This window comes from Bos javanicus, chromosome 1, assembly GCF_032452875.1.
Source record: "Bos javanicus breed banteng chromosome 1, ARS-OSU_banteng_1.0, whole genome shotgun sequence".
NCBI classification, from domain to species: Eukaryota; Metazoa; Chordata; class Mammalia; order Artiodactyla; family Bovidae; genus Bos; species Bos javanicus.
Window position 1 is genome coordinate 146,376,393 of NC_083868.1, and position 27,320 is coordinate 146,403,712.

At 47.1% G+C, this 27,320-nt stretch overlaps 1 protein-coding gene across 5 annotated transcripts in view; it reads left to right on the top strand.

Moving 5' to 3' along the window:
* Window positions 1-866: 866 nt before the first annotated feature.
* The window catches only part of FBXO25 (F-box protein 25), a 28,189-nt gene continuing 1,735 nt past the window's right edge, over window positions 867-27,320 (top strand). For 2 of the 5 annotated variants that reach the window (XM_061424291.1, XM_061424308.1), the window contains exons 1-9: window positions 867-956; window positions 11,436-11,576; window positions 14,041-14,144; window positions 15,235-15,284; window positions 17,756-17,848; window positions 19,533-19,626; window positions 21,638-21,822; window positions 22,746-22,928; window positions 24,064-24,207. In XM_061424291.1, the coding sequence (XP_061280275.1) occupies window positions 11,443-11,576; window positions 14,041-14,144; window positions 15,235-15,284; window positions 17,756-17,848; window positions 19,533-19,626; window positions 21,638-21,822; window positions 22,746-22,928; window positions 24,064-24,207 (987 nt within the window). In that variant the 5' untranslated portion in view covers window positions 867-956; window positions 11,436-11,442. Of the gene's footprint in view, window positions 957-1,265; window positions 1,353-11,435; window positions 11,577-14,040; window positions 14,145-15,234; window positions 15,285-17,755; window positions 17,849-19,532; window positions 19,627-21,637; window positions 21,823-22,745; window positions 22,929-24,063; window positions 24,208-27,320 lie in introns of those variants that run through there. The other 3 variants (XM_061424300.1, XM_061424317.1, XM_061424324.1) reach the window with 2 other exon arrangements.

Genomic DNA, 27,320 nt, shown 5'->3' on the forward strand with positions numbered 1-27,320 from the left:
CCCCAGCCTCCTGCCTCCGGTCCTCTCCACAGATGGGGGAGACTGGTCACAACCAGGACTCTGCTCCTCCCCTGCCCCAGTACCCCACATTCTTGTCTCCTTACTGGGAAAACCCCACAGGCTGACACTTCCACCTCCAAAAAATGAGCAGTACTCTAAACCGTTTATAAATACAAAGGACTTGGGCCTTAAGCTCAGTAGTTTTCCTTGCTCAGTCGCTAAGTCTTGTCCGACTCTTTGCAACTCCATAGACTGCAGCATGCCAGGCTTCCCTTACTCCACTATCTCCAGGAGCTTGTTCAAACTCATGTCCATTGAGTAGTCGATGCCATCCAACCATCTCCTTCTCTGTCGCCCCCTTCTCCTCCTGCCCTCAATCTTTCCCAGCATCAGGTCTTCTCCAATGAATCAGCTCTTCGTATCAGTACTTTCAGTGAATATTCTGTGCGATCTTAATATATTAATATTAAGCTCAATATACAAAGTAACTAGGTACACAGGGTAATTGGGCGTAAAGTGAAGCTACAACCAGGAATTTCATATGGTTTCCGGGCAGCGGTTGGGTTGGAAAGTTGAGCAGGCGGGGGTGATCAGATCTGCAGTCCACACGGCAGTCAGGACCCAGGTACCCACATTCTTCAGTTTACCTAGGACTCCGCAGCGCTGGGACCCTCCGGCCCGGGCCGCACTCACTGCGAACTGGCAGTCAGCAGCACAGTAGGTTAGGGCAGGCGACGCCCACTGCGCACGCGCGGACTGCCGACTCCTAGATCAGGGTAGCAACACGGCCTCGAGGAGCCGCGCCGGCCAATCAGCGCGGCCGGGGGCGGGGCTTTCCCGTGGCGCTCCCGGGTAGGCGGCGGGCAACTTCCGGCAATAAAGCCTGACGCTCCGCCGTCAGGTGCGGGCTGTGGGCTTCTGAGCGCCAGGTGGGGCCGGGATCGTCGGCGCGCTAGGTAAGGAGTGCGATGCTGCGCGCGCCAGGTGGGGACTGTAGGCGTTCGCGCGTCAGGTGGGGACCGAGGCAGCCTTCCGGCCTCAACCCCGCGCCCACCTTCCGCGACACGCCGTCCGGCTTCCTTCACGACCCCGCCCGGTCCTTAACCGCCTCCCGCCCCCGCCAGGTTGGCCCCCTTGCCCACCGCCCCCCGCCGTCTCCGGGATCCCGTCTCCGGGATCCCCGTCCCTCGGCCTGGCGTCTTGTGAGTCCGCCCTCCGGCTCCGCCCTCCCCAGGCCAGAGCCGTCCTCCCGGCGTCAGTCGTCTCCCCTCGCTCGGCTCCGGCCCCTCTGCGGTTGCCTTCCTTGTTTTTCTTGAGCTGACGCCTCTGCATTTTGCATCCTTCTCTTCGCGGTAAGCTCCGCTTTGCCCATTCTCCCAGCCCTGGCCTGCTAAGACTCATCTGAAAGGAGTCCTGAGGAACCTTCCTTTCCTGCCTCTCGCAAACCCTTCCCTCCAGCCCTAATCAGAAATAACTCGCATTCTCTTTTCTTTCCTATTCCACTTCCCCTCTTTCGGGACTGTTTTCCGTTTCCTTATGGCATCTGTGATTATCTTTCAGGCCTTCGTATGGTAAACCCCATTTCTGATTTCCAGCCCTCGATTTACCCCTGCTTGATCTCTCTGGATAAGATTCTTCCACACTTAGAAGCCATATTCATGTTTTATCTGTCAACATTGTTTGGAAGTCTTGTAAGGAAAAGAAAGCAACAGAAAAAGTCAAATGCTTATCAAATGAAGAATCAGTCATTCTTATCTCAGAACAATGGAAATTATTTTCTCAAAATCGATGATGTAAGATAAATACTGGAGAAGAAACTCCTTTGCCAGCTTTTTGTCTAAATACGAAACTGCCTTTTATTTTCGTTGTAACTTGTGCTTGTTCCTAGTATATATAGCAATAGCTCTTGCTCTACAGTTATAGTTTTTATTGTTTTGAAAATCAGTTTAGTGATTGAGATAAGTACTGTTACTCCATTTACTTTCCATCTGACTTTAAAAAAGCAAGGTATATATAGCCTTTTAAAACTTATTAGCTCTGTTTCCTTTCATATGTTTTCCTTGTCTTGTGTTTTATATTTAGATCAACCATTACTTTCAGTTCAGTTGCTCAGTGGTATCCGACTCTTTGCGACCCCATGGACTGCAGCATACCAGGCCTCCCTGTCCATCACCAACTCCCGAAGTTTACTTAAACTCATGTCCACTGAGTCACTGATGCCATCCAACCACCTCATCCTCAGTCGTTCCCTTCTCCCGCCTTCAGTCTTTCTCAGCATCAGGGTCTTTTCTAATGAGTCAGTTCTTTGCATCAGGTGGCCAAAGTATTGGACTTTGAGCTTCAGCATCAGTCCTTCCAATGAATATTCAGGACTGATTTCCTTTAGAATGGACTGGCTGGATCTCCTTGCAGTCCAAGGGACTCTCAAGAGTCTTCTCCAACACCACAGTTAAAAAGCACCAATTCTTCTGCGCTCAGCTTTCTTATAGTCCAACTCTCACATCCATACATGACTACTGGAAAAACCATAGCTTTGACTAGACAGACCTTTGTTGGCAAAGTAATGTCTCTGCTTTTTAATAAGCTGTTTAGGTTGGTCATAACTTTTCTTCCAAGGAGCAAACGTCTTTTAATTTCATGGCTGCAGTCACCATCTGCAGTGATTTTGGAGCCCCCCCCCCAAATAAGATCAGCCACTGTTTCCACTGTTTCCCCGTCTATTTGCCATGAAGTGATGGGACTGGATGCCATGATCTTAGTTTTCTGAATGTTGAGTTTTAAGCCAACTTTTTCACTCTCCTCTTTCACTTTCATCAAGAGGCTCTTTAGTTCTTCTTTGCCTTTCTGCTATAAGTTTATGGCATTACTTTAGATCATATCTGATGTATGACATATGAGCCAAAAAAAATAAGGGAAAAAAACCCTGCAGTTTTATGACATCTGTTTTTATACGGTGTCCTGGAATTGCTGTTATAAAAGTGTTGCGATAGAGATGGATGGTGGTATCCAGGAATTGCCGTCATAACAGTGTTGTGCTAGAGATGGATCGTAGATTGAGATTCCATGGCTGTAAATCCCAGCTCCACCAACCTTGGGGCCTCAGTTCCTTCATCTGTAAAATACAGATTTAAACTCTTAAAAGGGGATTGTAACATTTCCTGCCTTGTAGGGTAGTGTAAGGACTAAAAGATAGTAGAGGTAGATTGTCTAGAGTAATGCCTACCCCATACTGAGATCTAGTAAATGTTTGCTTCTGTTATCATTAGTTAACAGAAAGTTAACTTTTTGAAGGAAAGACATTTTTTGGTTACTTCTGATTCGCTTGTGCAGGAGTTTGAGCTGGTAAATGAAGTTCACGAAGTCCTGTTCTGTTGCAGTGCTTCACCTCCATGTCCTGCTGTATAGAACAGACATCAAGGAAAGGTTTACAATAGATAGCCCCATATGCTCTCTGACATTAGTTGGTAAAATGTGCATAATATTGCAGATTGTACCAGCTACTTCACAAGAGTAGCCACACTTTGAGTCATTACTCTTACACATTTAATAATTTTCAGGAGTAATTTCTAGTTTTTATTTTTGTATTTGGAAATTTAAAAAAAATAGTGATTTTAAGTAAATTTGTAAAATGCTAGCAGTTCAGATCTTTTAGTAGAACAGATAGATACATTTCCATACAAGATGATGGTTGTCATCATTCCAAAACTTTAGTAATACTGTTTTTCAGTATGCAGATTTGTTAGATGTCTCACACTGGGAACAGTTTTGAAAATTTGAGAGCCAAGTCTTTCACATTGCAAGTCATGTGTTTTCTTATTTTTCTTTTCTGTGATGGCTCTTTTTTGGGGGGAGGGCAGTTTACTGTTTGTGATCACTGTGGTTCCAGAATCTCTGCTTTAGTTTATGAACTAAAGCATAAAGATTACATTTGAGTATTATATAAGGTTACATATTGTAATAACCTATGATGGAAAAGGATGTGAAAAATATGTATATGACTGAATTACTTAGCTAACACAACATTGTAAATCAACTATACATCAATTTTTAAAAAAAGGTTATATGCAAGTATAAAGCATAAGTATAAAGATTATTCACATTTATAGGATGGAATATACACATTTGTTTTGAAACAAATCTTTTACTCTGTGTTGAAAATAAAACCTTTGGAAATGTACTATTATTATTTCCATGGCCCATTTAGCTGCATTTCACTCCCTAGCAGCTGAAAAATTAAGGCCAAATAAATTTGTTTCTCACAGAGTTGTTGAAGTCACCGTGATTATCTGTCGAGTTTTGGTAGTTGTAAAGCAATCAATTATCTTACTGGAAACCCCAAGATGACTCTTAACTTTACAGTAGAAACTTGGTGTAAATGTTATAGGGATTGCTTGTGAGGCCTGAATATAAATGCATTAAGTGGTGAGTGGGCATGGTGTTCACAGAGGCAAGTACAATGCGTGTCATAAAGTCTTAAATGATTTTGTTAGCTGACGTGTCGACAAGAGGTTTCTACGGCTTAAGTAGTTGTTCTTTCTGCCTCTGTTCTCCCCTTCAATTTATCCTTCAGACCCTGGCAAATGATTCTCAAAATAGTGTTGCTCACATTGCTGGATTGCTCGAAAATTTGAATTACTTAGAGAATAAAGTCCAATATCTCTGATAGGCAACATTCTCCTAGTCTCTTTTTCAACATACCTGCCAGCCTTGCTGTAAATTTCTCTATTTCAGCCGGCCTGTTCTGTTTATTCTCAATCATGTCACATGTATTCCTGTCTTCATATTTTTCTCACCCATCATTTCTGTGATTGGTGTTTTTTCTTTCCTCTCCATTCACTTAAGGTCTAACCATGCTCCAAGGCTAAGCTCATGTCCTCATTTTTCTTCACGCATTTCCCAGATGGTTTGCTTTTTGCACAGAATTTCTTTTAATCATTCTCTCTTCACTCACTCAGTACAAGAGTGCATTATACATACATATATATATTTAAATGAGAAACCAAGTTTATTAATTTAACTATACAAAAACTTCTAAATTCTACAAGAAAGGAAAAAACTAAAATAATAAATTTATTAAACCTGTGAGCTTACAAATCATAAAAGAAAAAAAGAATCAAATACTGGGGATAATTCTTCACCTACATTAGGAATCAAATAATATAGGTTAACAATGTCACCATTTCTGTCTTTCACATCAGCAAATTGTGTTCTATAAAAATTGTCACATGGTTAATACATGTTCACCTAAGAAAATAAATATTAAAAATAAAAATATCTCAAAGAAAAAATAATGTACTTGAAATTCAAATGTGAAATCACTTGAAATTGAAACATACAGAGGTATTCACTGTTTACATTTTGCTTTATCTGCTTTTAGACTTTTTTCTGTGCACACATGTATAAACTTGTGCTCAGATGTAGAAATACACAGAAGTATTGCATATATTTTCCTAAAACTTCTTCTACTTAATATACTATGAATATCTTTTTATGATAATAAATATTCACACAATTATTATTTACAGTCACTTATATCCCTGGTGTAATAACATATATTTAACAAAGCCTCTTTTAGATATTTTAATTGTTACAGTTTGTTCCTGTTAAAAAGAATTCTTCAAGGGGCATTTTTCTACATAACATCTCCCCTCCCAGTTTTACTGAGACGTTAGTGACATATAGCACTATATATAAAAGTGCCGTGAAAGTGCTGCACTCAATATGCCAGCAAATTTGGAAAACTCAGCAGCGGCCACAGGAGTGGAAAAGGTCAGTTTTCATTCCAATCCCAAAGAAAGGCAATGCCAAAGAATGTTCAAACTACCACACAATTGCACTCATCTCACATGCTAGCAAAGTAATGGTCAAATTCTCCAAGCCAGGCTTCAGCAGTCCAGGAACCGAGAACTTATAGATGTTCAAGCTGAATTTAGAAAAGGCAGAGGAACCAGAGATCAAGTTGCCAACATCCATTAGATCATAGAAAAAGCAAGAGAATTCCAGAAAAACGTCTACTTCTGCTTTATTGACTACGCCAAAGCCTTGACTGTTTGGATCATACCAAACTGTGGAAAATTCTTCAAGAGATGGGAATACCAGACCACCTGACCTGCCTCCTGAGAAATCTGTATGGAGTTCAAGAAGCAGCAGTTAGAATCGGACATGGAACAACAGACTGGTTCCAAGTTGGGAAAGCAGTATGACAAGTCTGTATTTTGTCACCCTGCCTATTTAACTTATATGCAAAGTACATCATGTGAAATGCTGGGCTGGATGAAGCACAAGCTGGAATCAAGATTGCTGGGAGAAATATTAAGAATCTCAGATGTGCAGATGACACCACCCTTATGGCAGAAAGTGAAGAGGAACTAAAGAGCCTCTTGATGAAAGTGAAAGAGGAGAGTGAAAAAGCTGACTTAAAGCTGAACATTCAGAAAACTAAGAACATGGCATCTGGTCCCATCGCTTCATGGCAAATAGATGGGGAAACAATGGAAACAGTGACAGACTTTATTTTTGGGGGCTCCAAAATCACTGCAGATGGTGACTGCAGCCATGACATTAAAAGATGCCTGTTCCTTGAAAGAAAAGCTGTGGCCAACCTAGAGAGCATGTTACAAAGCAGAGACATTACTTTGCTGACAAAGGTCCATATAGTCAAAGCTATGATTTTTCCATTAGTCATGTATGGATATAGGAGTTGGACCATAAAGAAAGCTAAGTGCTGAAGAATTGATGCTTTTGAACTGTGATGTAGGAGAAGACTTGAGAGTCCCTTGGGCTGCAAAGCCAATTGTAAAGGAAATCAGTCCTGAATATTCATTGGAAGGACTGCTGCTGAAGCAGAAACTCCAATGCTTTAGCTACCTGATGAGAAGAACTGAGTCATTTGAAAAGACCCTGGTGCTGGGAAAGACTGAAGGCAGGAAGAGAAGGGGACAACAGAGGATGAGATGGTTGGATGGCATCAGTGACTCAGTGGACATGAGTTTGAGTAAACTTTGGGAGTTGGTGGTGGACAGGGAGGCCTGGCGTGCTGCCGTCCATGGAGAGTCGCAAAGAGTCGGACACAACTGAGTGACTGAACTGAACTGATAGCACTGTATATAAGTTTTTTAAATTTTTTATTTTGTATTGGGGTATAGCTGATTCACAATGTTGTGATAGTATCCAGTGAACAGTGAAAGTATCAGGTGAACTCAGCCATACATATACATGTATCCATTCTCCCCCAACCCCCCTTCCATCCAGGCTGGCACATAACATTGAGCAGAGTTCCATGTGCTGTACACTAGGTCCTTGTTAGTTGTCCATTTTTTTTTTTTTTTTTTGAGATTGGAAAACTCTTATATTTTGAGCATTTCTTTCTTTCTTTTTTTTTTTTTTACTTTACAGTATTGTATTGGTTTTGCCATACATCAACATGAATCCACCACGGGTGTACAAGTGTTCCCCATCCTGAACCCCCCTCCCACTTCTCTCTGCAGTTGTCCATTTTAAATATAGCAGAGTGTACATGTCCGTCCCAAACTCCAAAACTGTGTCTTCCCTTTGTTTTCTAAGTCTTTGAGTCTTACTGTTTGTAGCATTTCTTTTAGATTCCACACATCAGGGATGTCACGTGATACTTCTCCTTCTTTGACTCACTTCACTCAATATGACAATCTCCAGGTCCACCCATGTTGCTACAGATGGAATGATTTTGTTCTTTCTAGCGGCTGAGTAATATTCCACTGTATGTATGTGCCACGTCTTCTTTATCCAGGCCTCTGTCCATTGCTTCCATGTCATGGCTGTTGTAAGCACTGCTGCAGTCAGCATTCGGGTGCATGTATTTTTTCAGATTGTGTTTTTATCCAAATATATGCCCAGGAGTAGGATTGCAGAATCATATGGTAGCTTTTATTTTCAGTTTTTTAAACCAAATGTTACATGTAGAGCATGATGATCTGATTTACATACATCACGAAATGAGTATCACAGTAGGTTTAGTGAACATCTATTATCTCATATAGATACAACACTAAAGAAATAGGAAAAAAAAGTATTTTTCCTCATGATGAGAAGTCATAAGATTTACTGTTTTTATAACATTCATATATAATGTACAGCAGTTTTAACTAGCTTGTACAGTACATCCATAGTACCTGTTTATTCTATAAGTTTGTGCATTTTGACTACCTTCATCTGCAATTATGTATAAATGTATTTACATATATTGTATGTGGAGGGGGCTTCCATTTGTTTTTTTCATTTCGTCAAAGGAGTATACTGGTATACCTTTAGGGAAGGGATGCATAATGTAACAATCAGTTCAGTTCAGTCTCTCAGTCATGTCCGACTCTTTGCGACCCCATGGACTGCAGCACACCAGGCCTCCCTGTCCATCACCAACTCCCTGGGCTTGTTCAAACTCATGTCCATTGAGTCAGTGGTGCCATACAACCATCTCATCCTCTGTCGTCCCCTTGTCTTCCTGCCTTCAATCTTTCCCAGTATCAGGGTCTTTTCAAATGAGTCAGCTCTTCACATCAGGTGGCCAAAGTATTGGACTTTCAGCTTCAGCATCAGTCCTTCCAATGAGTATTCAGGACTGATTTCCTTTAGGATGGACTGGCTGGATCTCCCTGCTGTCCAAGGGACTCTCAAGAGTCTTCTCCAACACCACAGTTCAAAAGCACCAATTCTTCTGTGCTCAGCTTTCTTTATAGTCCAACTCTCACATCCATACATGACTACTGGAAAAACCATAGCTTTGACTAGACAGACCTTTGTTGGCAAAGTAATGTCTCTGCTTTTTAATAAGCTGTCTAGGTTGGTCATAACTTTTCTTCCATGGGGCAAACGTCTTTTAATTTCATGGTTGCAGTCACCATCTGCAATAATTTTGGAGCCCCCCAAAACAAGGTCAGCCACTGTTTCCATTGTTTCCCCATCTATTTGCCATGAAGTGATGGGACTGGATGCTATGATCTTACTTTTCTGAATGCTGAGTTTTAAGTCAACTTTTTCACTCTCTTTCACTTTCATCAAGAGGCTCTTTAGTTCTTCTTTGCTTTCTGCCATAAGGGTGGTGTCATCTGCACATCTGAGGTTATTGATATTTCTCCTGGCAATCTTGATTCCAGCTTGTGCTTCATTCGGTCCAGCATTTCTCTTGATGTACTCTGCATATAAGTTAAATAAGCAGGGTGACAATATACAGCCTTGACATACTCCTTTCTTGATTTGAAACCAGTCTGTTGTTCCGGGTCCAGTTCTAACTGTTGCTTCTTGACCTGCTTACTGATTTCTCAGGAGGCAGGTCAGGTGGTCTGATATTCCCATCTCTTGAAGAATTTTCCCACAGTTTGTTGTGATCCACACATGCAAGGTTTTGGCATAGTCAGTAAAGCAGAAGTAGATGTTTTTCTGGAAGTCTCTTGCGTTTTTGATGATGCACTGGATGTTGGCAGTTGGGTCTCTGGTTTCTCTGCCTTTTCCAGCTTGAACACGTGGAGGTTCACGGTTCACGTACTGTTGAAGCCTGGCTTGGAGAATTTTGAATATTACTTTGATAGCATGTGAGATGAGTGCAGTTGTTTAGTAGTTTGAGCATTCTTTGGCATTGCCTTTCTTTGGGATTGGAACAATACATTTAGTCTGTGTTTATATATTTGTCATTGAAGAAATCGTATCTTGGACCTATTGGCAATATTCTGTATGGTTGCCATTTGATTCTTCTAAAATTCAGTTTAAATATGATATTGAAAGATACTTTGGCAATTGTCAGAGTAGTCCTAACAGACATTTTTCTCTTGTTTGTGTTTTATCTGGATTGACTGGACACGGGTGGCAGCTTTTGCATTTCAGGGTGATCTGTAGTTGTGAAACAAGAGTGTAATATGAGCTTTATTGATGTACTGTTGAGATTTAAGTAATTGTTTTTAATTATTTTCTAAAGCAAGGATTTAAATAATATATGAGTAAAAAAGATGTGTTCTGATGAATTAGTTTAACAAGGTTTTGAGATCCTCTTGGTATGGCAGAAAATTACTTCATACGTTTCATGTTGGGCACTTGTACTTAACTCAGGAATATTGTTGAAGGCTTATCATTTCTCTCTGAAATATTTTTGTCTTTTTTAAGCCTGTATAAATGCCTATTTAATAGCTTATTTTTTGTGAGTTATATTAAATATATTTGGGAGATAGTATTTAAACACTTTAATCTCCTGTGTACTCTGTGATATGATGTGTGATATTAGGGAAATACCCCAGATTTACTTTGGACATGAGGTTAGTATAACACAGTTACTCTATTGAAACTTTCTGTTGGATTATGAAATACCTTTTGTACAGCTGAATACAATGTATACTTTTAAGTTCTTACCGTACTGGCTTCTTTATCATACTTACCTCCCTGTCGATGGTTTCTTTCTTGAATCCATTCTTGTCTTGCCTTCCCATTTCCACTACATCTGTGGCTCTTCCTTTTTGGTGTCCTTTCTTGGCTCCTCTTCATCTGCCTGTCCCTTAGATGTCAGTGAGTCTTAGAGCTTGTGGCTTGACTCTCTCCTTGCCCTACTCTGTCTGGTCTCTGTCTGAGAGACGGTTCCTGTGGTCATGTCTGGATGCTGATGGTTTTCCTACCTTACTCTCTTGCCTCACCCTCTCCTCTGAGTCATGGATCTGCTTGCGTTTCATTCATTCTTCCATTCATTCAGTGATTGGTGAGCTCCCTGTGTGCCTGGCATCATTCCAGGTATTGGGATACAGAGTTGAACAAGACATGATATTTTCTTGAGAAAGGCAGGCAGCAGCCATGTAATTTCAGAGGACACTTATTACTGGGAAGACGTGAGGTGCTGGCAGAGAGACTGAGTAGCCTGAGGTCTTTGGGAAGCTCAGATCTGGTTGAGTCGCCTCTCTGCAGAGGTCCCTTTGTTGGCCACTCTGTGTCCTCAAAATGCAGTCCAGCTCCTGAGTCATTTGCAGCGGTGGTCTCTTCGTTCTCATGTCAGGCACTCCCTGCTCCTCCCCTTACGTGGTCAGCCACACCAAACTTGACTGTGTGCAGGGCTGAGCGTCAGTGTCTTGTGTCCTTTGCTTCTAACTTCTGAGTGGATTTTCTGTTTAGTGTCATTTCCCCCTTTCTTCCTTACTCTCTGAGTGCTGCTTCTTCAGGCATGACCTGGGATGTCAGCCCTAGGACACCTTTCATGACACATGCAGGATTGGGCTAGTAAAGCCACCAGTCCTCATCTGTCTGACCCTGTTAGGACAACTGAGGTACTGTGTTATCTTCACTGTCTTATCCTTGTGTGTAGCCGGCATGTAAGGCACATATAGACATTTAAATAGGATTGTATTCATTAAAATTAATGAACACATGTTCTAAATGAAAAGAACCGTATCAGTTACACATTTTTAACATGAAGTAACCATGTTTTATAGGTGAACCATGCCATTTTTGGGCCAGGACTGGAGATCTCCTGGATGGAGTTGGATGAAAACAGAAGACGGCTGGAAAAGATGTGATGCGTGGAGCCAGGAGCTTGAGGGGGAGAACAGCCAGTGTGACATAGGCCATGGCATGTGAGTCTAGCTCAGCAGAGCCACGGCGTGTCCCATCCAACATTGATGTCACATCTGCTGAAGCCCTGTGACTTACCAATTGGCTGAGAATCGCCCCCAGACAGGCTGGTGTGAGGAGACAAGTTATTAGCCAGAGTCTCAGCCTGGTGGAGTGCCTGGTGCCCACACACAGATGCTGCTGTCTTCTTTTTATTTAAAGCGTTTACTCCTTATAGCTTTCTGAGAGATAGGTGTTGTTGTTATTAACCTCCCATTATAGCTGAGGATGGGGAAGGGAATGGCGACCCACTCCAGTATTCTTGCCTGGAAAACCCCACGGACAGAGGAGCCTGGCAGGCTACAGTCCATGGGGTCACAAAGAATCAGACACGACTGAAGCGATTAAAGATGCACGCATAGCTGAGGAAGGAGAAGAAATGGAAAGACGCAGTGCTGGTGGCCTACGTCCGAGGCCCATAATAATGGCTTGCACCAGACAGGAGAGGTCTTTCTTGGAGGCCTGAATGGCGCTGTGACTTTGCTGGGGGCTGAAGTAACGCGTCTCGTTGCTCTGCGGGTCCCAGTGTGCGGCCTCACCTGTGCGGTTCAGGGTGCAGCTTCACCCCAGGGCTGCCTTCCTCCTGGTGGGAGAAGGGAGGAGGGAGACGCTTGTCCCCACCTCACGAGCTGGTGTGTGAGCGGCAGGGGGCTCTGGGGGCCGTGGTCCTCTCCAGATGGAAGTGGATGGTTGCAGACACAGGAGCAGGCTGGCGGGCCGTGGCATGTCACTCACCATCTGTGTCACCAGTGTCCTGCAGCATTTGGGGAGTGGGAGGTCTGGAGACCTCTTCCTCCAGAGTCACGGGTCTTGGCGTGGATTATACTGCATATCTTTATCTCACATTGACCTAACTCTCAACTAGGTCAGACAGCGTAAGTGCATAGGTGTCTGTACTTTCTCCTGTACGTTTGTCCCCATACCATTCCCTCCCTTCAGATGAGGGGCAGTCTGGCAGCCTGGCCCGCCCAGGGCAGAGTGTGGCAGAGCACACGTGGGCGTGTCTCCCCAGTGCCCCTCACTGCTCTCGGCCAGCCAGACATGTGTCTGAGCCTGCCTTTCCGGGGGCAGGGCGTGGAGGGAGGTGCCGGGCAGCTCCCTCATCCCCCGTGCTGGGTTCCGCTTCTCTGATGTCCTTCTGGGGAGCAGTGTGGTTCTGCTCCTCCTGGATACCTCTGTGATTGTCATTAGCAAAGCTGTTCAGGTTTGAGAGCGTCTGCCTTTAGTGCTTGAATCCATGACAGCAAACTCGTGTGTGACTAGGTATGAGATACAGACAGGATCATCCGATCTCTATGAATTGGTGTTATTTAGCGCCTGTCACTGGATGTTAAGTTGTTTGTTTTGGGTAAGTGCTCTTTTGCCTGTCTTGATGATTTACAGTTCTTGCCGGTGTTTAAGTCTGTTCTGACAGTGATGAATGCATTCATTTGGCAAATTCAGCTGCTTTTATTAAAAGTGAATTCGGGTTAGTGGATGGCACCTGTGTACAATTTTCTTGTCAGAGAGTGGTGGCGAGGAAGCCAGCGGTGTGACCTCCTTGGTTTTGAGCATCGGTGCTTGGACCTCTGCTGGCCAGAATCTCCAGGGAGCCCCTCTTTGCCACCAGCTGGAAAGCTGTCCAGGGTCAGTGTGCTGAGAGTAACCATTGCGTGCGTCTTCACTTTGGAAGGGGGTGGGCTGCATTTTGCCTAGTCTTTTTTTGTTTTTTTTTTTTTAACTACAAGGAAGATTTTTTTTTCTAAAGAAAGTGTTTTCAAATTGTTTAGTTATCACCTTATGATTTTATTATCTTGTATCATCCAAAAGAAAAAAAATGGGAAAGCTTTAAATTACATGTATTTCAGTGGATAAAAGACATGTTTTACCTCATCTGGCTTCAGTTAAAGGCCTTAATAGGCAGCATTATTTGATTGATGCTTTGTAAGAATACGTGCCAGTGCAGTAATAATTCTAGTTGAGGCTTTGGAAATGTGGGGACAAGCAGAAATGTCGGGTGTTTCCTCAGCATTGGATCAGGGAGACAGCAGATCATTAGTATCAGGTACTTTTTTCCAGTGTATAGATTATAAATATAAGTTTTAAAGTCTGAAATGACCTTGGTTGAGCATGTCAAAATCCTTAGGAGATTCTAAAACATGTACATCAGTTCCTGATGCAACTTTCTGATAACCAGGATAAACCTCATATTTCTCAGAACAAACAAAAAACTTAGATATTAGCCTTGTGATTTCAAACGTGTGATTTATTGCTTTGAAAATTAAGTGATTGCCTTCAGATTTTAACATGATTTTTATTTTGGGCTCCTGAATTGTAAAAGTATTTATTGTCCAAATAAACCAAAATTTATTTATTTATTTTACAAAAGAAAATCCAAATGAAGAAATCCTTGTAAAAATATTTTAATAAAATGTATCTTTGTTTCAGTATCTTAAATAGTGAAGATGAAGAAATATTCAGTAATGAAGAGCACGAATTTGCATCCAAAAAAAGGAAAAAGGACCATTTTAGAAATGACACAAATACTCAGTGTAAGATCATTTATGTTAATAATCTCATGTTTGCTTGTGGACTGTTTTGATAAATTGGATTGTGTTGACAGTGCTTTTCTAGGGCAGAAATGCTGATCCAGTTTCATAAGCAATAGTGTGTCCAGAGGTCAGACTTGGTGGTCAGAGTCTCGCAGCTCTGCCGTTTGCTTGACTAAGTCATCAGTAAGATTTACAGCAATGAAATAAAGGACAGGAAAACCCACAGAACAGCCTGTCTGAATGTTGAATTATGTGTGTTTAGTTGCTATGTCCTACTCCTTGCGAGCCTGCCCAGGCTCTTCTGCCCATGGAATTCTCCAGGCAATAATACTGGAGCAGGTTGCCATTTCCTCCCGCAGGGGATCTTCCCAACCCAGGGATTGAACCCTGAATGTGTCTCCTGCGTTGCAGGTGGGTTTTTTACCACTGAGTCACAGTAGCAGTCCTGAATTCAGGTCTGTTCACTCCCAAGCAGTGAAACTGACCTTTAGAGGCCTTGACACTGCTTTGGTGCAGGAGACACTGCTGGTTCGGAACAGGAGATAGTTGTGGTCAGAGCTGGAGCCTGTAGGCAGGGTGGGCGAGCACCTGGAGATGGGGCAGCTCTGAGAGGGCGCCTGTGCATGTGCTCAGCCCTGAGCCACTGAGGGCCTGTTAGTGTGATCAGTCGTGCGCCCCCTGGAGGCTCCCATGGACAGTGTAGTCTCGATCCTTGAAGCTCTGGGACAGGAGTTACGTGGAAAGTGTGTTTAAATGGAATACCATATAGGGACAATGAAAGAGGAAGATAATTTTTATTAGAGTATATACAAAATGCACATTTATAGCCATTTATGTTTGGAGATGGCTGAAGTCGCTGGTGACACTATTTTCTTCTAAGTCACCAAGATGTGGCCGTGCCATGACACCTTTCATGCAATGACGTTTCAGCACTTTGTAAACTGATGTTGGGACGCAAAGCACGTGGCCGAGTCCGGGGGTCTCCTGTCCACACGGCAGCAGACAGCGTTACACGTGCAGCTTTTGAAGCTCCTCAAAATCCTCATTTGGTAATGAGTCACCAGATGTTAAAAACAAATTTTTATCCTAGGTTTTTATCGTGAAAACTGGATCTATGTCCATAAAGAAAGCACAAGAGAAGTAAGTATTCTGTTATAAATAAGAGTATATTTTGTATTGTTTCTGTTGGTTGTGTGATGTCACATTAAGTAAATTGTTTCTTTTGCAATATTAAATCAGTGTCCAAATTCTGACGGGTGAAAGCTTTACGAGGGTCTTTCAGACAGTGTTTGCATGTGCATGGGTGTGTGTGTGCGCCTGTGTGGTGTATGTGCCTGTGTGTGTGGGGTGTGTGTGTATGTGTGGTGTGAGTGTGTGTGTGCGCGTGTGTGGTGTATGTGCCTGTGTGTGTGTGTGTGTGGTGTGAGTGTGTGTGCGCGCGTGTGTGGTGTATGTGCCTGTGTGTGTGTGTGTGTGGTGTGAGTGTGCGTGTGTGTGCCTCTGTGGTGTATGTGCCTGTGTGTGTGTGGTGTGAGTGTGCGTGTGCGCGTGTGTGGTATATGTGCCTGTGTGTGTGGTGAATGTGCGTGTGTGTGTGTGTGTGTGGTGTATGTGCCTGTGTGTGTGTGTGTGGTGTGAGTGTGTGTGTGTGTGTGTGTGTGTGGTGCATGTCAGTGCCCCGTACAGATCTGATTCAGCTGAGGGCTGTTTCAGAACAAGTATGGGCCTGCAAGTACTTTGATATTTCTCCCCGCCCTCCCCGAGCTATTCACAGTGAGCTGCTGTTGCTGGTGGGGCTGTTTCTCGGCCCCTGTGTGTCCTGGGAGGGTGGGAACAGCTTGTAAACCCTCGTTTATTTGTAGAGTAGTGAAGGTGGTGTTGGTAGTTAAGTTGGAATCTGCAAAGAGCATGCAGTTCAAGCCCTGCCATCGCCCTTTCTTGGCGGAAGGTCTGGTCTGTTCACGTCAGCTGTCTGTTTCCTTTTTCTCTGCTTGGTATCTGGGGAAGCTTGCTTCCATCTGTAACCTGAAAGACCCTTTTGCTTTTGCCTTATTTTGTGACAATTGTGGGAAATGATTTGGGAGGAGTCGTTCAGCATGTGTTTAGACTATGTTAGCGTGAGTGAAGTGCTCTGGCAGTGTTGGTAGTGGATGTTCTGAAACCAGCCGCGTTTCCTAGAAGCTTAAGGGTTAGATCCTGAGACGGAGTTACTCTGAGCTGTTTGGCAGTAGTTGCTGTTGTTAAATGGATGTGCCGCCGGGAGAACCTGTGTGAGCTCATGAAAGACTCCGAGACAGAGCAGGGTCCTGCTTTGGTGCACACGAGGCAGCAGGGGAGGGGCCTCGAGGCCTGAGACGGCGCTGGGTCCACGGGGCAGGGGTGCAGGCGGGAGTCGGGAGGGCCCCTCTCCGTGGAGCATCGCACCTTTGGTCTTCTCCTCTGGGCCCACCAAGTTCTGCTGCCCGGGAAGGGTCTGTCACACCAGTGTCTGGATGCTGTTCACTGAGAGAGAGAAACGTTACCGGCTGTGATGGGTTTCATGTTATGACCGATGCTGCCTCCACAGCTCCCAGGGAAGCATTCTGCAGCTAGTGGTGTTGAGCATTTGCGACGAGTGTATCTTGCTGACTTCTGTGCACCTCGAGGCTGCTGCGGTTTGGGGGTGTGTCTCGTGTCGGAGACCAGGCGTCCCCTGCACGTCCCGCCCCGCTGGGCCCGCTCCTGTCTCTGTTTGAAACACGAGGCGCGTCTGTCTCCTCATGTTTTCTGTGATTATTCACACGCTTTATCCTCACAACGCTGAACTGAAAACCTCTCTGTGTTCTAAGTGTTCAAAAACAGAGATAGAGTTTAAAATGTCTCTGAAACCTAGGGTTCAGATCTGTACAGCACTCAATATAGAACGTGGGGCATATCATTAAGGAAAAACATCTGAAATAGCAGTGTTTCTGGTAAGGAAAAAAAGTCACGTTTCCTTCGTGGTCTTTGACCCTCGAACCTGTGAGCCTTATTACCACATACTTGGGTTTTGGGGTGCTCGGCCCCCTGTTCCCAGCCTGAACACTGCCCATTGTCATATCCCATTGCCTCCAGCCCTTTCCACCTAACCACTGGTATTCAAACCTCCTGCCCCACTCAGGTGCATCTCGGCCTTGATCCTGAGTGGCTGGACGAACGCAGGACTGCCTGCAGAGGAACTGAATGGCAACATGTGTGTTCATGGAAGATGCCTTTTGTAGTGGCCAAGCATGATTTATGTATTTGTAGTTGCACAGCCTAGAGTACATCTGGTTATTTTGTTATTTTAGGCTTAATTTGGGCCTCCCCAAATGCATGTCAACAAAAGAAATTGACAAGTATTTAATCAGTATTTATCTTTGTATCTGTAGTGGTGTAGAGTGTCAATGCATATACATAATTGATTATACATAAATGACAGATTTAGAATGGCTTTAATTTTACTCTAAAATTAAATATGGAATAAATCATAGTGAAAATGAATATCCTTTGCGAAAATTAAAAAAGTTGCACAGACTAATTCCCGTTGGCTGTCCGTTCATTTTGCCTGGTTGGCTGATTTGAGGTATCGTAACTTGTGTCTGTTTTTCCAGAGACATGGCTACTGTACTTTGGGAGAAGCTTTTAATCGCTTAGACTTCTCGAGTGCGATCCAGGACATCCGAAGGTTCAATTATGTGGTCAGGGTGAGTATTCATTTCAGAGCCACCAGAGGACACGTGGAGTGGTTGCGCCCTACAGATGATCATGTCACATGTTTAAGATCCTTTTGGCAGCTGCGTGAAGCTGTGCTTGTTCCTGGTGGAGAACCATGGGATGGGGGGTGGGGTCAGGAGGAGGAGGAGGACTGAAGCTCCCTCCAGCCCACCTCACGTGTCACGTTGGAGACAGAGGGAGAAGCGGGAGTTTCTCTCAGGGTTTCTTGCCTGGTGGTTTCATATGCATTTTCTACTTTGTTTTTCCCAGAGCATGAGCCCTGCTCCATAGAGGGGAGCAAGCTAGTGGAGAGAAGGGAATTGATACAAAACAGAGCTGCATAGAAGCCTTATTGTGTTAATGATACATTTTTAGAAGAAATTTTTACCTTTTCCTGCATTCAGAAAATAAGGGATCTCACTATATATTCCATTTATTGTTTTTATTTGCCTAGCAAGTTTACTCACCTGACTGTCGTAAGCCAAGACTAAGTGATGAGTCATGAAACTGTTAGTTGGGATTTTTAACAGTGCCACGAGGCTGTGGTACGTACTCCTCGTACTCCCCGTAGCGGCCTGTAGGAGCGCTCCTGCAAGGACAGAGCGCTGGCTGGTTACGTGACCCCAGCCGGGCTGGGGTGTGGTTTCTGTAATCACTGCAGCACAGGACACGTGTGTAGACACACTAGAATTAGCGGCGTGATCCTCCCCAGCAGTTAGCGTGTGATTGTCATGTTTGTCGTTCTGGCCTCCACAGTCAACACAGAGTGTGTGCGAGAGTGTGTGAGTGTGTGTGAGTTGGCACTTTTCTCTCCTCCCTCTGCAACTGACAGAGGCAGCAGGGAGGGCTGGAGAGGAGGGATGAACAATCCCTTTTCAGAGACACAGGAGCAGATGTGATCTGGGTTCTGGAATGTGTTTGCGGCTCACCCAGAGGGGCTCAGATTGCTCAGGAACAGTACGGGCCGCAGTGAACGGGTGTGTGCAGGCATGGGTCTGACCAGCACCACAGACAGGCGTGGCCACAGTGAGGGCCTGCGTGGGCACAGCAGTCACAGGACGTGAGGCAGTGGGGATGGGCTGACCCAGGGCTCCTGAACCGGTGTGCACAGAGCTGGGAGTGGGTCACTGGAGACTCCTACAGATGAGCGGTGTTTGTGATGACCGGTGTCCCTGACGTGCGGAGGGGAGGGGCAGCTCTGTGTCCGAGAAGCCGGCCCTGCTGCTGGGTCCCCCTGGGTCCTCCCCGCTGGCCTCCCTGCTGGCCACCAGGACCGCTCCTCCTGCAGAGCCGAGGAGGGCTGCAATGGCTTCCATGTGCTGAGAGCAGCCAGCCTCTGACGGAGGGGGAGCCTGGGAGGCAGGTGGATATTGGGGCCCGATGGACCTGCAGGAGTGGTGGGAGGGCAGCACTGGCAAGGAAGCTGGAGGGACAGACAGAGGGACAGATGTGCTGGGGGGCCATCAGGGAAGGCCTGGCTCATGTGAGGCTGGGGCGGTCAGAGGAGGGGGCACAGATTGCAGCAGGGGTGGCCGGGATACCGGCCGGGGCTGGAGGGCGGAGGTTGAGCAGCAGCCCTACCTGCATCCTTTGCTTTCTTCTCGGGTGACTGGGGTGGGGAGGTGGGCTTCCTTTCAGAGGCAATGCTCACCTGTAACCCCTCCCCCTCTCAAGCTGTTGCAGCTGATTGCAAAGTCCCAGCTGACCTCGCTGAGTGGTGTGGCCCAGAAGAACTACTTCAACATCCTGGATAAGATCGTTCAGAAGGGTAAGGCGAGCACTGGTGTTTTTACTGATCTCAGTCTTAGTTAACTTAGTACAAGGAGATTAGATTTTTCTTTCATTTACCCCCAGTATTAATGGTGTCAGATAATGTGATGGGCTCCGGTTGGCCGCTTGGTACTTGATATTCTTGGTGGTGTTCTTTAAAAGATGCTTTTGGACACAGAAGAATATATTGTAATGAGAAAGACAGGTTGGGGGGCACACCGTGAGGCATGTTGAATCTTAGATCCCTCACCAGGGATTGAACCCATGCTTCCTGCAGTGGAAGTGCAGTCTTAACCACCGGGCTGGCAGGGAAGTCCCTGAGAAAGTATCCCTGAGTTTTAAACGGACACGTTCTCCTTCGTGGTTAACTACTCATAGCTCACTTTTGCTATATAGTGATTCTGTAATTACCAAGGTTGTGACTTAGTTCTTATGCATTAGACAAGCCTGTAATTTTCTTTTTAACTTAATGTTTGTCTCGATTAGTTAATGGCCAATAATAAATAGAACTTTAAGAGTTTATGTATAAATATGCCATTTTAACTATCAATTCTCTTTATGATTAAGTATAAAAGAAAGTAGAGATGGATTTAAAGACAAAATTGTAGACTCAACCACAAATACACTATCAGACAGCATTTGGAAGTTTTCGAATCTCATCATACTTGTGATACCTCAAAAATGATGCCACTTTGGATATGCAGTGAAATTAGATCATTATTTTCCTTTTGTCGTGAAATATACATAAAATACCATCTTTCCTGTGCATCTTGAGTGCACAACTCAGTGGCACTGAGCGGTCACATCCCTGCGGCTGTGGCCACCACAGCGGTGACACACTGTCGGCAGAACTGACACACTCATCGCTGTGGCTGTGGCCACCACAGCGGAGACACGCTGTCCACAGACTGACACACGCATCACTGCGGCTGTGGCCACCACAGCGGCGACACGCTGTCTGCAGAACTGACACACTCATCGCTGTGGCTGTGGCCACCACAGCGGAGACACGCTGTCCACAGACTGACACACGCATCACTGAGGCTGCGGCCACCACAGTGGAGACACGCTGTCCGCAGAACTGACACACTCATCGTTGTGGCTGTGGCCACCACAGTGGAGACACGCTGTCCGCAGACTGACACACGCATCACTGCGGCTGTGGCCACCACAGCGGAGACATGCTGTCCGCAGAACTGACACATGCATCGCTGCGGCTGTGCCACCACAGCAGCGACACGCTGTCCGCAGAACTGACACACGGATCGCTGCGGCTGTGGCCACCACAGCGGTGACACGCTGTCTGCAGAACTGACACACTGCCCCCATACACACTAATGCCGCCTCCCCAGCACCCGCCATCTACACGCTCTGTGAACTTGACTATTCCAAGGACCTCATCAGGAGCATCAAACAACACTTGTCCATCTGTGACTGGTTCTTATCTTAAGGTGTTCAGGTTTCATGCGACGCATGTCAGCATTTCTGCCCTGTTTAAGGCTGAGTGACACTCCCCTGTGTGTATAAGTCACATTCTGTTCACCTGTGCTGTCTGTCGAGAGGCCCTTGGGTTGTGAAAGCAGGCCATTTTAAAACCCATTTTGCTTCTTTTCTCTCTCGGCTGTGCCGGGTCCTCGTTGCCGCCCGGGCCTTTCTCTGGTTGCAGAGAGTGGGGGCTCCTCTCCAGTCGTGGTGCACGGGCTTCTCATCGTGGCGGCTTCTCTTGTTGGCGAGCACAGGCTCTAGGGCTCTCAGGCCTCAATAGTTGCAGCTCATGGGCTCAGTAGTTGCGGCTCCCAGGCTCTGGAGCACGGGCTTCATAGTTGTGGCTCACAGGCTTAGTTGCTCTGAGGCATGTGGAATCTTCCCGGATCCAGGAGCAAACCCGTGGCTCTCCTGCATGGGCAGATGGATCCTTCACTGAGCCCCCAGGGAAGCCCGAAAGCAGGTCATTTTTAACAATGGGGGCTGATGGGATTGTTGGATTGTTTCGTTTTTGTTTATTCCAGTTCTCGGTGACCACCAAAACCCTCGCCTGATCAAGGATCTTCTCCAAGACCTCAGCTCCACCCTGTGCATTCTGATCCGAGGAGTAGGGAAGTCTGTGCTGGTGGGAAACATCAACATCTGGATTTGCCGATTAGAGACCGTTCTCCGCTGGCAGCAGCAGCTGCAGAATCTTCAGATGACGGAGGTATGTGCTTTCTGGCCTGCATGTGAGTAGTCTCTGCTGTTACATCACAGAAGCCATTGCTACTTCTGAGTGTATGTGGAAGACTATCACAGCTTTTCCAAAGGCTTTTTCTGTTTACATTTCCTGAATACGTATTAAACTGTCGTAAGATGGATTCAGGCCAGAAGACTCTTTAATGGCTTATAGGTGTCATTGGAAAGACAGTGGGGATGGTAATTATTAAAAACAGCTGGTCCTGTGGGTGATGAGGTGGTAAGTTAATTTACCTTGACAGCTGATTAGATATTTTAGACTAATGATATTCGGTAAATTAAGACTGCACCATGTAATGGTGACTGTTCACCTGCTGTTGCTTCTCGGGGTTGGTGTTTTCATCTCCATTTCTTGCTGTCTTTGATGTTTTGTGTTTATTCTGATAACTGGTTTCACCAAGAGAAATGTTGACCCCATTCACTAAAGTGTCTTACGCTGTGTTTGGTTTATCTCTGGTTGGGTTCAGAGGTGACCTTGGGCCAGTATTTGTCGTGTAAATGCGAGATTTATAGGGAGTGATGATTCCCTAGTTAAGGCCCTGCAGTTAGCAGGGGTGCTCTGACATTCCGTGTCCAGGCAGCCTCATTCCTGTGTTCAGGGGCTTGTGCTGTGAGGGCCACTCGCCTGTAAGACACTTACATGTGGGGTGTGTCTGCTTTCCAGACCGTGACCAGGCCACGTGCCCCAGATGCCACTGTCCCCAAGTCCCTGATGTGCAGTGACGCCACATCACCCGGCGAACGCTGAGACTAGGGTTTCAGTGTCCGGGGCCCCAGGTTCAGCCAGGGCCGCTGCAGGGTGTCATCTGGGAGGATTGGGGAGGAGGGAGACGTCACTGTGACCGATGAGCTCCCGTGTTCCCGCTGGAGTAAGTGTGCGGGCCCTCCCAGCAGGTGGACAGTGGCCTGACGCTCAGTGACCTTCCTGTGCACATGCTCAGCAACATCCTGTACAGGTTCTCGGATGGGTGGGACATCATCACCCTGGGTCAGGTGACCCCGACACTGTCCGCGCTCAGCGAGGACCGGCAGCTGTGGAAGAAGCTCTGCCAGTACCACTTTGGGGAGAAGCAGGTGAGTAGGGGTTGTGGCCCTGATGGCTGAGCCTGGCCGCTTCAGGGAGTGGACTAGAATCACTACGGGAAAGCCTGCTTTTCATGTGGAGAAAGTCATAATTTTAAAAATGATCCAGAACAGAGCAGCAGAACCAGGGCAGTTTCTTCCTGTCAAGGATGGGCCATTAGTCTTTCCTGTAACTGGAGGCCCCTCTCCAGGCGGTGTGTCCCCTCAGAGACTCACGGGTAGGCGCCTGCTCCCTGCACCTTGCCCTCCCAGGATGGGGCCAGCCTTGGGATCTGGTGGATGCTGTGTGTCTCTGCTTATCGCTGCCCCTCCCTGCCACCCCCGTGCTGCGTGGTTTTTGGAGCACAGCTCCGCCAGCTGGGTGCCCATGACATACACAGCAGCGTGCAGGGCCAAAGCAGACACAGTCTTGCCCTAGGGAGGCCCCAGGGAGGACCAGATGCCATGTGTCTCCTCAGACACAGGCTCGCAGACCTCAGGGGTCACGTACCTATCCAGGAGAAAGTCAGGTGGTGGAGGCAGCAAGCAGGTTCCTGCCTGAATCAGAGGGTGAGGATTGGGCACAGCCAGGCCGTGGGGCCACCATGGTCACCTTCTCCTGGGGGCACGGGGCTCATGAGCGGAGGGTAACATTGTGAGGAACTGTGAAGATGCTGCTGCGTCGGGCAGCCCCTGGCCACGCCCAAGCCCGCCTGCTCAGCATCCCATCCCTGCCTGTTCCTCTGAGGGTGTGGTCGCTGCCCCGTAGGGTGTGAGGTGCCGCCTCCTGCCATCTCTGGGGTCCAAGACACTGAGCATCTGTTCACGTGCTTGTTGCCTGCTTGTGTGTCTCTCCAAATCCTTTGCCCATTTTGTATTTGGATACTTTCTGCATTCTAGTTACCAGTCCCCGTCAGACTCGATAGCATATAACTTATTTTTAGCTTAATAGACATCATGGACATCACTCCAGATAAAAACCTTTAAGTCTGTTGAACAGCTGCATGGTATTCCATTGTATGGATTCAGCTCAAATTTAATTTCACATAATTAAATGTTTCCTGCAGTGTGTTGCCTTTTAAAGTTGTTGTACAAATGACGTTGCTATGAAAGTCATTTGCGTCTGAACAGAAGTCTGTTTGTCTAGTTTTGTAGACACTTGATCCTTTCAGAAAAAGGCCATGTGGAGTGGAAGCTGATGTATTTTGCACTTCAGAAGCACTACCCCACCAAGGAGCAGTATGGAGACACCCTGCACTTCTGCCGGCACTGCAGCATCCTCTTCTGGAAGGTAAGGATAGCACCTGTGCTCCTGGAGAGACATCCTGTCCAGCTGAGAGTAGTGAGTGATGACATGGTGTCTACTAGGGACTGTCCACCCGAGTGTAGTGTGTGATGACATGACGTCATCTCCCCAGGGACTGTCCACCCGAGTGTAGAGTGTGATGACATGATGGGGTCTCACCAGGGACTGTCCACCCGAGTGTAGAGTGTGATGACATGATGGGGTCTCACCAGAGACTGTCCACCCGAGTGTAGAGTGTGATGACATGATGGGGTCTCACCAGGGACTGTCCACCCGAGTGTAGAGTGTGATGACATGATGGGGTCTCACCAGAGACTGTCCACCCGAGTGTAGAGTGTGATGACATGATGGGGTCTCACCAGAGACTGTCCACCCGAGTGTAGAGTGTGATGACATGATGGGGTCTCACCAGGGACTGTCCACCCGAGTGTAAAGTGTGATGACATGACGGCGTCTCCCCAGGGATGTCCACCCGAGTGTAGAGTGTGATGACATGATGGGGTCTCACCAGGGACTGTCCACCGGAGTGTAGAGTGTGATGTGATGGCGTCTCACCAGGGACTGTCCACCTGAGTGTAGAGTGTGATGACATGATGGTGTCTCAGCAGGGACTGTCCACCCGAGTGTAGAGTGTGATGACACGACGGCGTCTCCCCAGGGACTGGGGCCAGGGACAGGTTCACCAAAGCAGAACATGGTTGGACCTGAAATTGGGGCCACCCAACCTCGTCTGGTGCAGGATGTTAGGGCGTGATCTGGTCCCTGGCTGTGAGCACGCTGACTGTGCTGCGGCCTGAGTCCCGGTGGGCTGCTTCCCCCTGTTCTCATGGCTCAGCCTGAGAGGAGGGTCAGGATCCCTGCCTCTTCTGGAAGTCAAGGGAGGCCACCCCCAACCCCCATTTTCCACACTTGGCCTCAGCTCCACTGTCAGGACCCCAGCAATGGTGCCTCCAGGGGCTTTCCTCACAGCACAGCCCTGGAGCAGAGGAGAGGCCCATGAAAGCGCCCGGGCTCCTTCTGTTTTTTTGAGCCAAACTTAGCATGTCTGGTCCTTGTGAAGACTGAGCTGTGTCCGCAGTTGTCAGCCCCATCCTCTTCCTCTCTGGCCCCTTCCTCTCCCGTCCAGACTGATAAAAACAAGTTTCTGGGGGAGATACGGGTGCTTCTATTCACCTCCTCTTAGAAAGACCATTTCCGTAGTTGGCCTTGAGTCTGAATTTGTTTAATGTTGTGAGATTTCACTGGGGAGGAGGGTGCCAGGCGGTCTGCCCCTGCTGCTCGGGGTCCTCCCTTGGGGCCATGGGCCACGTGCCTTCTGCCTGGTATGAAGCACCGTGGCTGTTTTTTGTTTTCTGTTTATCTGTAATTTGTTGGCTGGATTATGAGGCCAACTCTAAACTGCTAAAAAACAAATGACCACTTTAAATTGTTTTCATTTCAGGTTATATACATGATAACGTGGGCTTTTTTTTAACCTGTACCCCTGTGGTTGTACGGTGGGAGTCCCCGTGTTAACAAGGCTTTACTGCGGGTGCTGCAGGGGGCCAGCCGGAGACCACTTTGTTTCTGACTTGTTCTGGAGTCTGGCACGGCTTGTTCTGCACAGTTAACGAGGAAAGGTGTTGCACGGCTGCAGTGGTGGTTCTGTGCAACCTCTTCCTCCAGGCCAGGGCACCTCATGCTCAGTCTTGCCAGGGTGCTAGCGGGACACGGGTGAGCCAGTCTGCCACAGCACACAGAGGGTAGTCCCAGACATGTGGCAGCTTCAGGGCCGAGTCAGCAGATGAGATGATCTGGTCGCTGCTCTGAACGACGCTTCCCCCGAGCTGAAGGTTTATTCCAGAGACACTGGGAGCAGTGGTGTGTCCCCCCGGGACAGACGTCTCGTCTTTGCATGTGGCAGACTGTCTTAGACCGTCTGAGGACACTGTTTCTGATGTAGCGAACAGAGAGGCACCCTTGCTGCTTTCTGTGTTGGCATACAGCGTGTTCAGGTGAAGTACCAAGAAATAGGGGCATTCTGGATTTTTAAAAATGGAGAGGTAATTTTTTGGGTTTCCAGAAGAATTTGCCTACAGATTCTTTTGTTTATGAAAATTCAGAACAAGTGTCTTGCTGGCCTTTGGGCTGTGAAATGTTGTTCACAGCCTTGCCTTGAAGGCCGAGCGCCTTGACCTCTGTGCAGCCTTGGGGACTGGCTCTGTCCATCTGTGGGGTCACATGGCAGCTTTTTCTCCCAGAGGCCCTTCCACTTTCTTCTGAGTCTGCGGGTGGAAATATAAAGAAAAAAACGAGTGTCTGGAATTTGTGGTGGACCCTGCTGCCTGTGTCAGCTCCTGAGCAAGCCCCCTGGCTGCCCACTGCACCCCCACACACAGCTTGGCCCCCGCAGGCCTCAGCCCAGTTTCGTGGCGCCTCCGTGAGGGCAGGCCTGCTGCGTGGAGGCTGCATGGTGCTCAGCCCCATGTGGGGCGATACCCCACTGTGCCCGTGCTGCCCGCGTCCCACCGGACCTGTCCTCTTCCACACACATAGGCTGGGGCTCTGCCGCGAGCTCATGCAGCCGCCCCAGCTGCCCCAAGCCGTCCTGTCTGACCTGGCTTCACTGTCTGGACACTGTGTCGGTTTTTCTGCTTTGCCTTTGGGGAACGTTGGCAAGGTGAAAGGAGGTCTTGGAGTTGCACACAGGCCCAGCTCAGGCCTGTCTGCCTTCCGTGGGGTGGCCCTCCTGTGAGGCCACTGTGCTCACCCCATCCTCTAGCTGCTTTTCAGGAACTTCAGCTAAAGCCAGGTGTGGAGTGGGCTGGAAGCCCGACAGAGTGAATGCAGTCAAAGGCAGGGATCAGGACTGGGTGTCCACTGCCAGGCCCACACTGCAGTGTGCAGCGGGGGCCAGGAGGCCGCTGGTCTGGGCCTGTGCCGACAGCCAGCCCTGCAGACCCCTGGGCTGTGGTGAGGGGGAGCAGCCAGCCGGTGGCGAGAGGGGCAAGTTGGTGCTGACCTCGAGTTGAAAACCGTGGGTGAGCAGGAAGGAGCTGGCTCCCATGGAACCTACATTGTTCACTTAATTCCACCGAGCTGACTCAGAGGGAGTGAGT